The following is a 12,442-nucleotide window of genomic DNA, read 5'->3' on the forward strand; positions in this document are numbered from 1 at the left end:
TCAAAGCTCCTCTCCATAAGACATGCTCACCAGTGCCATGACAGTTTACCATTGCTATGGCAACACCCAGAAGCTACCACCCCTTTCCAGGGCAATGACCTGGAAGTTGTCACCCCTTTTCAGGGCCACGACCCAGAAGTTACTACCCCTTATCTAAAAATTTCTTAACAACCTGCCCCTTAATTTACATATAGTTAAAAGTGAGTATAAATCTGACTGCAGCACTGCCCTGAGCTGCTGCTCTCAACACGCTGCCTATGGGGTAGCCTTGCTCTGCAGGAGCAGTCATGGAGCTGTAACTCAACCAGGGCTCTAATGTTGCTGCCTCAATCAAGCTGCTTTTATATTTTTTTTTCTTTTTTTTTTTTTTTTGAGACAGAGTTTCACTCTTGTTGCCCAGGCTGGAGTGCAATGGCAAAAATCTCGGCTCTCTGCAACCTCTGCCTCCCAGGTTCAAGCAATTCTCCTGCCTCAGCTTCCCGAGTAGCTGGGATTACAGGTGCCTGCCATCACACCCGGCTAATTTTTTGTATTTTCAGTAGAGACAGAGTTTTACCATGTTGGCCAGGATGGTCTTGAACTCCTGACCTCAGGTGATCCACCTGCCTCGACCTCCCAAAGTGCTGGGATTACAGGCGTGAGCCAGCACGCCCGGCCTAAAGCTGCTTTCTTCTACCACCAGCTCACTCTTTTTTTTTTTTTTTTTTTTTTTTGAGACGGAGTCTTGCTCAGTCGCCCAGGCTGGAGTGCAGTGGCACGATCTTGGCTCACTGCAAGCTCCACCTCCCAGGTTCATGCCATTCTCTTGACTCAGCCTCCCAAGTAGCTGGGACTATAGGTGCCCACCACCACACCCAGCTGATTTTTTTGTATTTTTAGTAGAGACGGGGTTTCACTGTGTTAGCCAGGATGGTCTTGATCTCCTGACCTCGTGATCTGCCCATCTCATCCTCCCAAAGTGCTGGGATTACAGGTGTGAGCCACCACGCCCGGCCCACCAGCTCACTCTTAAATTCTTTCCTGAGAGAGGTCAAAAAACTTCCCAGGCTAGGCCCCAGTTCTGGGGCTCACCTGCCCTACAACAAAACTATATCAAATAGCCACAGACAGTAGTAAACAAATGAGTGTGACTATGTTCCAAATAAGCTTTATTTACAAAAACAGGCAGCAGGCTGGATTTGGCCCATGGGCCATGATTTGCAAACCCCGTTCTAGTGAACAAGACAGACATACTCATTTGTCTTTTTATGCTACAAATACTTATCCAGCATCTTCTACATGGCAAGTATTGCACTGGACACTGGTATGCCAAACAAGACAGAAGGCCGGGCGTGGTGGCTCATGCCTGTAATCCCAGCACTCTGGGAGACCAAGGTGGATGGATTACTTGAGGTCAGGAGTTTGAGACCAGCCTGGCCAATGTGGTAAAACCCTGTCTCTACTAAAAATACAAAAATTAGCCAGGCGTGGTGGCAGGCACCTGTAATCCCAGCTACTTGGGAGGCTGAGGCAGGAGAATTGCTTGAACCCGGGAGGTGGAGGTTGCCATGAGCCAAGATTGTGCCACTGCACTTCAGCCTGGGTGACAGAGTGAGACTCTGTCTCAAAAAAAAAAAGAAAAGATAAAAGACAGACGATGACCCCTGCCCACGTTGCACCTACATGCTGGTGGGAGAGACAAAATCTTGTTATGTAAATGCTAAGACAAAAGTCATCAGGAAATACAGAGGGGGCAGTTAACTCATCCTTAGAGTTTAGGGAAGGATTCCTGGAGGAGGGGATGACTGTGTTGTTTGCTTAGCAGCCTGTCAGTGAGATGAGCAAAGTCACCAGAGAGCTCTTGGAGCCTTTTCATCAGGACAGCCTGAGGACCTCCATCCCTTTCCCTGTGGGTTATCTGTCATCACCAGCTCTTCCCTTGTGTCCCCCAGTCTCTGAACAGCTACAACGACGGAGACTACGAAGGAGCCAGGCGGCTTGGGCGGAATGCTAAGTGGGTAGCCATCGCCTCCATCATCATTGGCCTTCTCATCATCGGCATTTCTTGTGCAGTTCACTTCACAAGGAAGTAAGTAGGCTTTTTGAATCCCTCCCCATGTCAAACGCCCTTTCTCGAATGCCCGTTGGAATCTGTTAGGGTAGATTAGGTTATGCTCCAGTAACAACCCCAAGCCAAAGGGTTTTCATGTTTTCTTCTCAGAATAAATTTGTCCCAGTCCAGAGGGACACATCAACAGTGTGGATCTTCTAGTGCAGGAGTGGGTGAACTTCTTTGGTAAATGACCAAATAGTTAATATTTCTGGCCTTACAGGCCCTACATCCTCTGGACAGAGGGACATAGTCCCAACTACTCAACTCAGTCTTTGTAGCACAAAAGTAGTGTGTTAGTCCATTCTGCATTGCTATAAAGAAATACCTCAGACTGAGTGATTTATAAAAAAAAAGAAGGTTTGGATGCTTCTTTGGATCAGATCAACAATATGGATCCATTACATGGATCGTATAGTTCAGTGGAAGGTCTCTCCTCCACACAGTCATGCAGGGTCCCACGCTATACAAAGCTCCACCATCTTGTAGCTGCTCTATCTAGAACAGAAGTCAACAAACTTTGTCTGTAAAGGGCCAGATAGTAAATCTTTTAAGCCTTGCAGGCCATATGGTCCCGATCATGGTCTCTGGCACAGCTACTTAGCTCTGCCATTTTAGCACAAAAGCAGCCATAGACAATATAGAAATGAACAGGCATGGCTGTGTTCCAATAAAACTTTATTTACAAAAACAGGCATCTGTCTGTGGGCTGTAGTTTGCCAACTTCAGATCTAGAACATGAGGTGTCCTCAGGCAAAGGCGGGGGAGAGGAAGACTGGAGAATCCCACATGGGCTTTTTACTGCCTAGCGACAAATGTCGCTTAGGCTCACATTGACTGAAATCAGTCACGTAATCCCACCTAACTGTAAGAGGGTAGGAAATGTGGGAGAGTAAATGGGATATTTAGGATTGCTATTTGCTCTGCCCTAGCACATCATCTGCTAAATAAACTCCTACTTGCATCAAACTAGCATAACTGTTTTAGTTTAAGGGCAGAAGGGTCACCACATATTTTTGGTATTGACAAGGAGCTCTCATCTCATGAAGAGATGGATGCTGCTGATGTGTTGTCCCTCTGGACTGGGACAAATTTATTCTGATTTCTCTAACCAGCTCAGATGGGCTCCATCTGCTAGACTCAATAACACTTTCCATCAGAGGTTTGACAGACGGCAAGGTCATGTGATAGGCAACCCAGACCCAGAAATGACAAGTCCAGATCCATCTCTGTCTTGCTGTGTAATTTCTGGTAAGACAGATAAGAATGCTGAGAAATTCTTTCACTTTTCTGCCAGAGCGGCATGGCTACTCCTATACCCTTGACCAAAGTCCTACACCCATCGAGCTGAGAAGGTCAACCTCTTTCTCTTGGTTGACAAAGGAGGCTCACCCAGATGGGTGAGGGAGGAAGGAGACCTCTTTTGACATTCCAGATCAGCCAACCCAACCTTGGCAACCAAGACAGTAGCAGATGTCATGGTAGATCCACTTCCTATCAAAGAAGGCAGGCCCAGGAACAACCAGTGGCAGCTGGGTAGAGGGGAAGATGTCAAAACAGAAGTGTCGCAAAAGAAAATTAAATGGCTTTGGCCAAATAAAAGAGAAAAGGACACTCAAACATGAAAGGAAACTCAAGGTTTCTTGCCTGCAGGATAGCAAATTTGATGTTGGCCTATGAAGAGGAAGATGGTTAGAGAATACACGTGAATGAACCTGACTATATTCTTAAGAGAAGGTGTAAGGTGCTTGTGAACTTGTGAGCAGGGGAGCCACAGAGTGTGGGTTTAATGGTGCAGTTTTGGCACCAGACTGCCTGGACCCAGGTCCCAGTCACCACTTATTCACTGTGAGACCTTCAGCCAATTGTTTAACATTCCTGAACCTCAGTTTCCTCACCTGTAAAATGAGAATAATAGTAGTACCCATTTCATAAAGCTATTGTAAAGGTTAACTGGATGACCCACAGAATGTGTAGGTTGGTGCCTCTGTTCTTTAGTGGGTGCACAAAAATGTAAACCATTTATTAATCCCATTATTACTAATATTATCAATGTTACTGAGAAAAGACCTCAGAATTCAAGATGCCAATTAATAGAATTCAAGGCTTTATATTTATGAGCCAAACAAAGGACAGTGTTCTAAGGGAATGAGACCAAGCCTTGGCTTGACTCCTGGGAACTTGGGAAAATGCATACTGCCTAGATTAGTGTTTGAGCTAAGTGGGTTATAATAATAGCAGCTGACACTAACATAGACCTTGACATATGCCAGGTACTGTTCTAAGCTCTTAACATTAATTAATCCTCATTGAGTCTTCACAGCAACCCAAAGAGGTAAATAGGTATTATTATCCGTATTTTGTAGATGAAGAAACCGAGACTCAGAGAGGTAAAGTGACTTGCCCAAAGCCTCACAGCTAGTTAGTGGAAAAGGTAGGATTTAAAACCAGGATAGTGTCGCTCTTCAGGCTGTGTTCTTAGCCAAACTTCGCACTGCCACTAAGTCAATATGTTCCTGCTAGTACACCCAGTAACAAAGGCCAGTAAGTGGTACTTGCTTTGTGGCTAACTCCAGGATTGATTTACAGGGGAATGGTATGGTGAGGTTTCATCCTACAGAAATGTGTGATGAGTCAGGGCTAAGGTTCACAAAATCAAAGGAGTACGGCGGTCAGGGGAAGGACATACATGAGGTAGCCTGGTTATAGGACAATAGGAAGTGGTGGGGACCATGGTAATTTCAAAAGCACAGTTTAAAGGAAGCAGCCGCCACTCTGCTCCAATTGTAACCACTTAGTATGCAGGCCTCATGGGGCTCATTTTTCTAGAGATGTTGGAAATCTGGGATTTTATGTAAAATCTCCAGATTTTTAGATGTTGACAACCAATTCACATTACTAAAACACATGGTGAGCAATTCACATTACTAAAACACAAAAACAGTATTTGCAGCCTAGACACTATCTACTTTGCAGTCTCTAGTGGACAGTTTGCTTTCAAAGATCAGTTTGCTCATGGCAACTCCATCCAAGAAGTGTTGGAAGGGATCTAGAAGCATTCGTATGTTAGACTTTCTCCAGCCTTAATATAAGTGTTTTTATCTGGGGATGAAGTGTTGATGTCTCTGCTTGTGATTGAAGCTTTGTTAGGAATAAAAGGTATGAGAAGGAGTTGCCTCTTTGATCCTTCTTCCTAAAAGGCACTGTTCACAAAAGTTAGAGCCTATGATTTAATACCAGCTTTATCAGGATTCAGATCCTACTTCTACCACACAGGCTATCTGGGCAAATTATTAAACTCTCTGTGCCTCATTTTCCCTAACTATAAAATGAGAATTGAATTATTTCCCCATCTGTAAGGTCAAATTCCTTCTAGATGCCTTTCCCTCTGTTATTAAAGAAAACAGGCCAGGCACAGTGGCTGATGCCTATAATCCTAGCACTTTGGGAGGCAAAGATGGGAGGATCTCTTGAGGCCAGGAGTTCCTTGACCAGCCTGGGCAACATAGCTAGACCCCATCTCTACAAAAAAAAATTTTTTTTTAATTAGCTGGGCATGGTGGCACACACCTGTATTCCCAGCTATTTGGAAGGCTGAGATGGGAGGATCACTTGAGTCCAGGAATTCAAGGCTGCAGTGAGCTATGGTCACGCCATCGCACTCTAGCCTACATGACAGAGTGAGACCCTGTCTCAAAAAATAAATAAATAAATTTTAAAAGAGACCCAAATTTAAAGGCTTTGTCATATGCATGTATGGGCAAGAGAGAGACAGAGAGAAAGAAGGAAAGAGGCAGAAAAGAACTAGCTGTTAGAGAATGAAATCAATTCTCTCTTCCAGGTAACATGGCCAATTTCTCAGTAATCCTTTGAAATTAAATCTCCCAGCCCTCATTTACAGGAGTAACTAAATGGCAATATGAAACTTTTAAGGCAAAAGTACCCGAGCTTTAGACTCCATAAGAGTTACCTGGAGAGGTTTTAAAAAAGTTAGCATCCGAGCCTCACCTCCAAAGATTCCAACCTGCTAAATCAGAAGTGGGGTTCAAGAACATCTGCATCTTTCAGCTGCCCCTGCTCCCAACCTGAGGATTCAGATGCAGGTGGCGGGCAGAACGGTCTTTGCCAAACCTTGGCAAATATCCTGCCACCAAACTCCACAAGGAAGAACGTGCGAATGGTGGCCATTCACGGACTGGTCAGTTTTCATTTACAGCAAACTCATCATCCTAATCTGCTGTCTAACCCAATGCGAGGGAGGGCAATGAAGTTGCCACCTAGCAGGTCTACCCACAGGGAGCCTCCTTTGTAACAATCTATTTCCACAGAGGGGCTGGAAAATCTGACTTTAGAGGAGTCGAAGCCTGAAGATGAGCCCAAAACCCATGAATCTGTGAGTTTTCTGAATGTATTCATTCCAAAATGCTGTCTCGGAGCTGGGTGTGGTGGCTCACACCTGTAATCCAATACCTTGGGCTGAGGTGGGAGGATCTCTTGAGGCCAGGAGTTTAGGACCAGCCTGGGCAACATAGCAAGACCCTGTTGCTCCAAAAAATATTTATTTTAAATTAGCTGGGTTTGGTGGTGCATACCTGTCATCCTAGCTATTTGGGAGGCGGAAGCAGGAGGATCTTTTGAGCCCAGGAGATTGAGGCTGCAGTGAGCTGTGATCACACCACTGCACTGCAGCCTAAGCAACAGAGTGAGACCCTGTCTCAAAAAAAAAACAAAAACAAAAACAAAACCTGTCTGAAGTAAATTACTGCCTTTTAAAAATTGTAAATTCCCTGTCTTTAAAAAAATCATTCTTTATCCTTATCAAGAAAGCTGTAACCAATGTGTTAGAGAACAGATTGAAATCTCAAATGGTTGAAATCCCAGGTAGTTTACTTCCTTGGCATAGTCTCAGATCATGATAGTCTTTACCCAAACTCATAAAAAGCTCTCATTCGTCCTATTTTACAGGATATCTATGTAAGCCACATGGTGGCTGGGGCAATGAAACATGGGGTTTCATGACATCAAATTCCTAAGAGCTGGGAATTATTCAACTGAAATATTAAACCATTTTGGATAGAATCCTGCATTTACAGCAGGGAATTGTTCTTGTCCAGACAGGATCATGAACTTGCAGTCTTTCAAAGTCAGAAAACTCTCCGCCCTCAAGCTGCTAGGGAAAGTGAAGAAATAAATCACACAGGTGAAAGGTTTAAATATAGTAGCTGTCCATTTATCAATCCTAGTAATTCAAACCCCTAGTCAAAACCAACCTATTTGCAGGCTTTTGCTTCCTGCTAATACCTTGAGGACTCAAGCAAGGTTAGGTTATTCTAGTGATGTTTCTCAAAGCACAAATCTCAGAGCCACCTACGACAGATTCATCTGGGATGTTTATAAAAATGCAAGTTCCTGGACCCCATTTCCTGAGTAGCCTGGAAATATGACAAGCCACCTTCCCCAAAAAATAATTCTAAATATTCTAAAGTTGCAGAACTACTATCCTAGGGCTTGCATTTAATGAAGAACATTCTTGCCTGTGTGGACATGTGCCAACAAACAAGACTTTTTTGCATCCCTAAGATAAAAGATAAACAGTTTTTCTTCTCTTATACACTCAACACAACACACAGCTGTGAGCAGGTATGTTTTGTTTCCCCCACACACCAAGCAATTGTCCAGTGACTACCAACTAGGTATTCTGTAATTTAGCCCAATTATGACACCATCTACTGGGAGTTAGAGTCAGATCCCACAGGTTAATGATTTGGTCGCCCAAGACTACCTCCCATTTCAGATGCTAATTGCAAGCCCCAGGTTGTGACCTGCGCTTCTGACTGGCTGGCTCTTAGTTGGAGATTTTCACCACCCTCTTCTCAGTTTCTATTAATGTGCTAAAGTGGCTCACAGAACTCAAGGCAACACTTACTTATGTTTACCCATTTATTACAAAGGATATTACAAAGATACAGATGAACAGTCAGATGGAAGAGATGCATAGGGCAAGGTATATAGGAAGGGGCGTGGTGTTTCCATGTGTGCCACCTTCCAGGTCCCACCACACATTCAGCAATCTAAAAGCTCTCCCAACCCTGTCCTTTTGGGTTTGCATGGGGGCTTCATTACATAGGCATGATCAATTACATCATTGGCCGTTGGTGCCCAACTCAAAATCAACCTTCAGGCCATTTCTCCTCCCTGGAGTCCAGGGGGTGGGACTGGAAGTTCCAACCTTCTAATTACATGGCTAGTTCCCCTGGCAACCCACTCCCAACCTGAGGCTATCCAGGAGCCCACCAAGAGTTGCCTCATTAGAACAAATGTAGTCCTATCACCCAGGAAATTCCAAGAAATTGGGGAGCTCTGTGTCAGAAACTGGAGTCAAAGACAAAACATCAAAACAAAAGATTCTCCTAGTACCCAGTCTACAAGGGTGTTAGGAGCTCTGTGTCAGGAACCAGATGCAGGGGTCAAATATTTCTTATTCTTATTATAGCACAATATCACACCTAAGGTACCTGGTAGAAGCTTCAGTTATTGCTGCTTCCCTGGAAAGTTTACACACCTCCCGAATTTTCTCTTCCTCCCTCCCTTTTGTTTTTGGTTTTTGAGACAGGGGTCTCATTGTGTTGCCCCGGCTGGTCTTGAACTCCCAGCCTCAAGTGATCCTCCCACCTCAGCCTCCTGAGTTAGCTGGGATTACAGGGTTGAGCCACCACACCCAGCTCTTTTCATCTCTCATTGAGATTAGGCTCTTGGTCACTTATCTGATGCTCTGTGGAATTCAGCGGAACGTCCTTATCAGCAGAAAGAGTTGACCACGACAACATTTGGGTATGAGACAAATGTCCTCTGTGACAAATATGATATTCTCGGATGACCCTGCTAATACAGTGGAGCTTCATGTTACTCAGTAGTAAGGTTCTCATGTCAGGGCACAAGGTGAGCTTTGAGTATAATCAAACTTAATCTTGGAAGTATCCAAGGAGGGCGCCCTACTGGAGACTCACACATGGTATCTTGATCAGCCCAGCATAGCCAGTGAATGTTTCCAGTGTTGGAACAGGTGACTGTTCCTTGGGTTGAGAGCCCGCTGAAGTATGTGGCTGGGTTTAGGGTTCATGGCATCTGTTTCAACACTGGAACCACACTCTGGGCTCACATAGAAGGAATAGATGTGACATCCCCATCCATGCTCATGATCATTGAGCGGGGTGGCAGTCAGAAACTCCAGCTCTATTTAAACAGTTGCTTTTTTTGTTTTTGAGGAACATAAATAGTTGATCTGCCATATGTTAAATGCACATACAATGTAACTCCCCTGAAGGTACATCTCTGAGTGGTCTTGTTGAGGTGTAAACAGCCAGGTACACACCTGTGTGTTAAAAATGCTTGTTTGCCATTCTTAACAACAACAGCCTTTGTGCTCCAAGGTTTTCATTAAGGAAAAACTTACCTCTAAACAGGGGTTAGGGTCCCATGACTGTGTCTCATTAGCAGGCACAGAGTTAGAAGATCTTGACCCATTCTGTACTGGGAAAGCGTCTCTCTCATAAGCAAATGGAAATGAATCCTTTCCTGGTCTCAAAATATCCTTCAATTGCATCAGAATTGGAAGGAGACATACATATCAAGGTGGAACTTGACCTTTTTGCAAAAGCTTAAAAGCAAATCCGTCTTCTTTTCTATATTGTCGGCTGGGGAAAGGCTTTCTGGGAATTGTTTTGATCAGAGAATTTTTGTGATTCCATAATGAAAAATGGGAATCATTACCTATTTCTAGAAGGTTAGAAGAGTCTTTCTCTGTTGGTTCAGATAAGTTCAGGTAGAGACAAATCAGACCTAAGTTGCCAGCAACAGTGGAAGAATTTTTGCTTGGAAAAGGATATAAGCTAGCAGCACATTGATGAAGAAATCAGAATGAACATTAAAAAGATGTTCAACCTCACTGGTAATCAAGAAAGCAAAAATTAAAGCAATAACAACAAAAATCCTACATATTTTTGTCTGGCAGATTGCAACAATTAAAAAGATGGATAATATCAAGGTTGACCAGGATGTGAAAAATTGGACACTATACTGGTGGTGAAAGAGAAAATTGGGACAGTCTTTTGGAAAGTCAGTTTGGATGTATCTAATATAAAATCCAGGCACCCACCAACCCAGCAATTCCACTGCTCAGTATCCACCTTAGAGACAAGTGCACAGAAATGCATGTAACACAGTAATGCTTCACCCTAGCTACGTGTTAGAATCACCTGGGGAGCTTTAAACATATGCCAATGCCACTGGGCACTGTGGTTCATGCCTGAAATCCCAGCACTTTGGGAGGCAGAAACAGGAGGATCACTAGAGCTCAGGAGCTGGAGGCCAGCCTGGGCAACATAGCAAGATCTCATCTCTACTAAAAATTTAAAAAAAATATATCTGGGCTTGGTGGCATGCACCTGTAGTCCCAGCTACTTGGGAGGCTCAGGTGTGAGGCCAGCTTGAGCCCAAGAGGTCGAGGGTGCAGTCCACTATAATTGTGCCACTGTACTCCAGCCTGGGTGACAGAGCAAGACCCTGTCTCAAAAAATTAAAACAAAAAAATTTTTAAAAACAATGCCCAGGGCCCACCCTGGACCAATTAAATTAGAATCTCCAGTAATAGGGCCAGGAATTGGTAGACTGTAGGGCTCTCCAGGTAACTCTAATGTGCAGCCAGGGTTGGGAACCACGGACGTGCAACGATGTTCATTGCAGCTTGGTTTGCAATAGGAGAAACCTTGAAACAACCTAAATGCCCATCAGTAGGCAGGTTAAATTAGGAGTAATGTATTCATATGATGGGATGCCACACTGCAGTTTAAACATGAAGACAGGACCAGGTGCCCTGGTTCATACCTGTAATCCCAGCACTTTGGGAGGCCGAGGTGGGAGGATCACTTGAGCCCAGGAGTTCAAGACCAGCCTGGGCGATATACTGAGATCCCGTCTCTATTTTTTTTTTAAGTATACAGGTGGAGACATCCTTCTTACTATGACTTTACAAGCCCTGCATGATCTGGCTGCCGCCTCCCCATCCTCATCTCCCATCCCACATCCTCATCTCCCCTCTCTCTCCCTTTCACTCCCTCCACTTCAGCCACATCAGAGTCCTCTCTGAGCAATGCAAGCATATTCCTGCCTCAGGGCCTCTGCACTTGCTGTTCCCTCTGCCTGGAACTCTCTTCCTTCTAAAACCCAAACAGCTGGTTCCCATTTCTCCTTCTGGTACTTGTTCATATATTACATTAGCAAAGAGACTATCCCTTTAGCCAGTTTTACTTCTCTTCCTTACTACTCCCTGACAAATTATATATCTATGTCTGTTTCCCCCCTACTGGCATGAGAACTCCAGGGACATTTTCATTTCTGTTATTGCCCATAATAATAGAGCATGGCCCTTAAGAGTGCCTATTTATGGCCAGGTGTGGTGACTCACACCTGTAATCCCAGCACTTTGGGAGGCTGAGGCAGGTGGATCACAAGGTCAGGAGATCGATACCATCCTGGCTAACACGGTGAAACCCCGTCTCTACTAAAAATAGAAAAAAAAAAATTAGCTGGGCATGGTGGCAGGCACCTGTAGTCCCAGCTACTTGGGAGGCTGAGGCAGGAGAATGGCATGAACCTGGGAGGTGGAGGTTGCAGTGAGCCGAGATCATGCCACTGCACTCCAGCCTGGGCAACAGAGCGAGACTCCATCTCAAAAGAAAAAGAGGACCTATTTACAAGCTAGACTGCTGGAGTTCCAGTCCAGGTGCTTCCTCTAAGTAGCTGTGTGCCCTTGGGTATATCTTTTAAGCAGTCTGTGCCTCTGTTTTCTCATACATAAAATGGGGATAATAACAGTGCCTATCTCATAGGGCTGTGAGGGTTAAATTGCACAAACTACAGGGCCTGGCACTCTGTACTCACTAGGTAACTGTTGGGTATTATTACTATCATCAGCACCTAAAGCAGTGCCCAGCATGTAAATAAGCATTGAATAAATGAATGAGTAAAACAAAAAAAGAAATTGCAGCACGATCACATTATGTAAACGCATACACATGATGAGTATATAATTTCTACATGCTTATTGATCAGTTTCAATGCAGAGAAAAACGCCTGGAGAACTTACACCAAACTGCTAACAGCACTACTATACTAATCCTTGGGGAGGAGAGTGAGGTTCTGAAATGCTCAAGAGGCATTTTTCCATATCCGCATTTTGTTTGTTGTTGTTGTTGTTTTGTTTTGTTTTGTTTTTTGAGATGGAGTCTTGCTCAGTCGCCCAGGCTGGAGTGCAGTGGCACAATCTCGGCTCACTGCAAGCTCCGCCTCCCAGGT

At 44.4% G+C, this 12,442-nt stretch overlaps 1 protein-coding gene and 1 long non-coding RNA gene across 4 annotated transcripts in view; one reads left to right on the top strand and one right to left on the bottom strand.

Annotated features, from left to right (window-relative positions):
• LOC106635409 (uncharacterized) overlaps window positions 1–12,442 on the bottom strand; it is a 281,598-nt gene that overhangs the window by 241,626 nt on the left and 27,530 nt on the right. The window lies entirely within an intron of this gene.
• The window catches only part of TMEM233 (transmembrane protein 233), a 49,549-nt gene that overhangs the window by 34,289 nt on the left and 2,818 nt on the right, over window positions 1–12,442 (top strand). Inside the window, exon 2 of one of the 2 annotated variants that reach the window (XM_003832404.7) lies at window positions 1,932–2,068. The exons of the other annotated variant lie outside the window; for it this stretch is intronic. Coding sequence (XP_003832452.1) covers window positions 1,932–2,068 — 137 coding nt within the window. The remainder of the gene's footprint in view (window positions 1–1,931; window positions 2,069–12,442) is intronic. 2 annotated transcript variants of the gene reach the window in all.

The sequence above is a fragment of the Pan paniscus genome, chromosome 10, assembly GCF_029289425.2.
Source record: "Pan paniscus chromosome 10, NHGRI_mPanPan1-v2.0_pri, whole genome shotgun sequence".
In the NCBI taxonomy this organism is placed as follows: domain Eukaryota; kingdom Metazoa; phylum Chordata; class Mammalia; order Primates; family Hominidae; genus Pan; species Pan paniscus.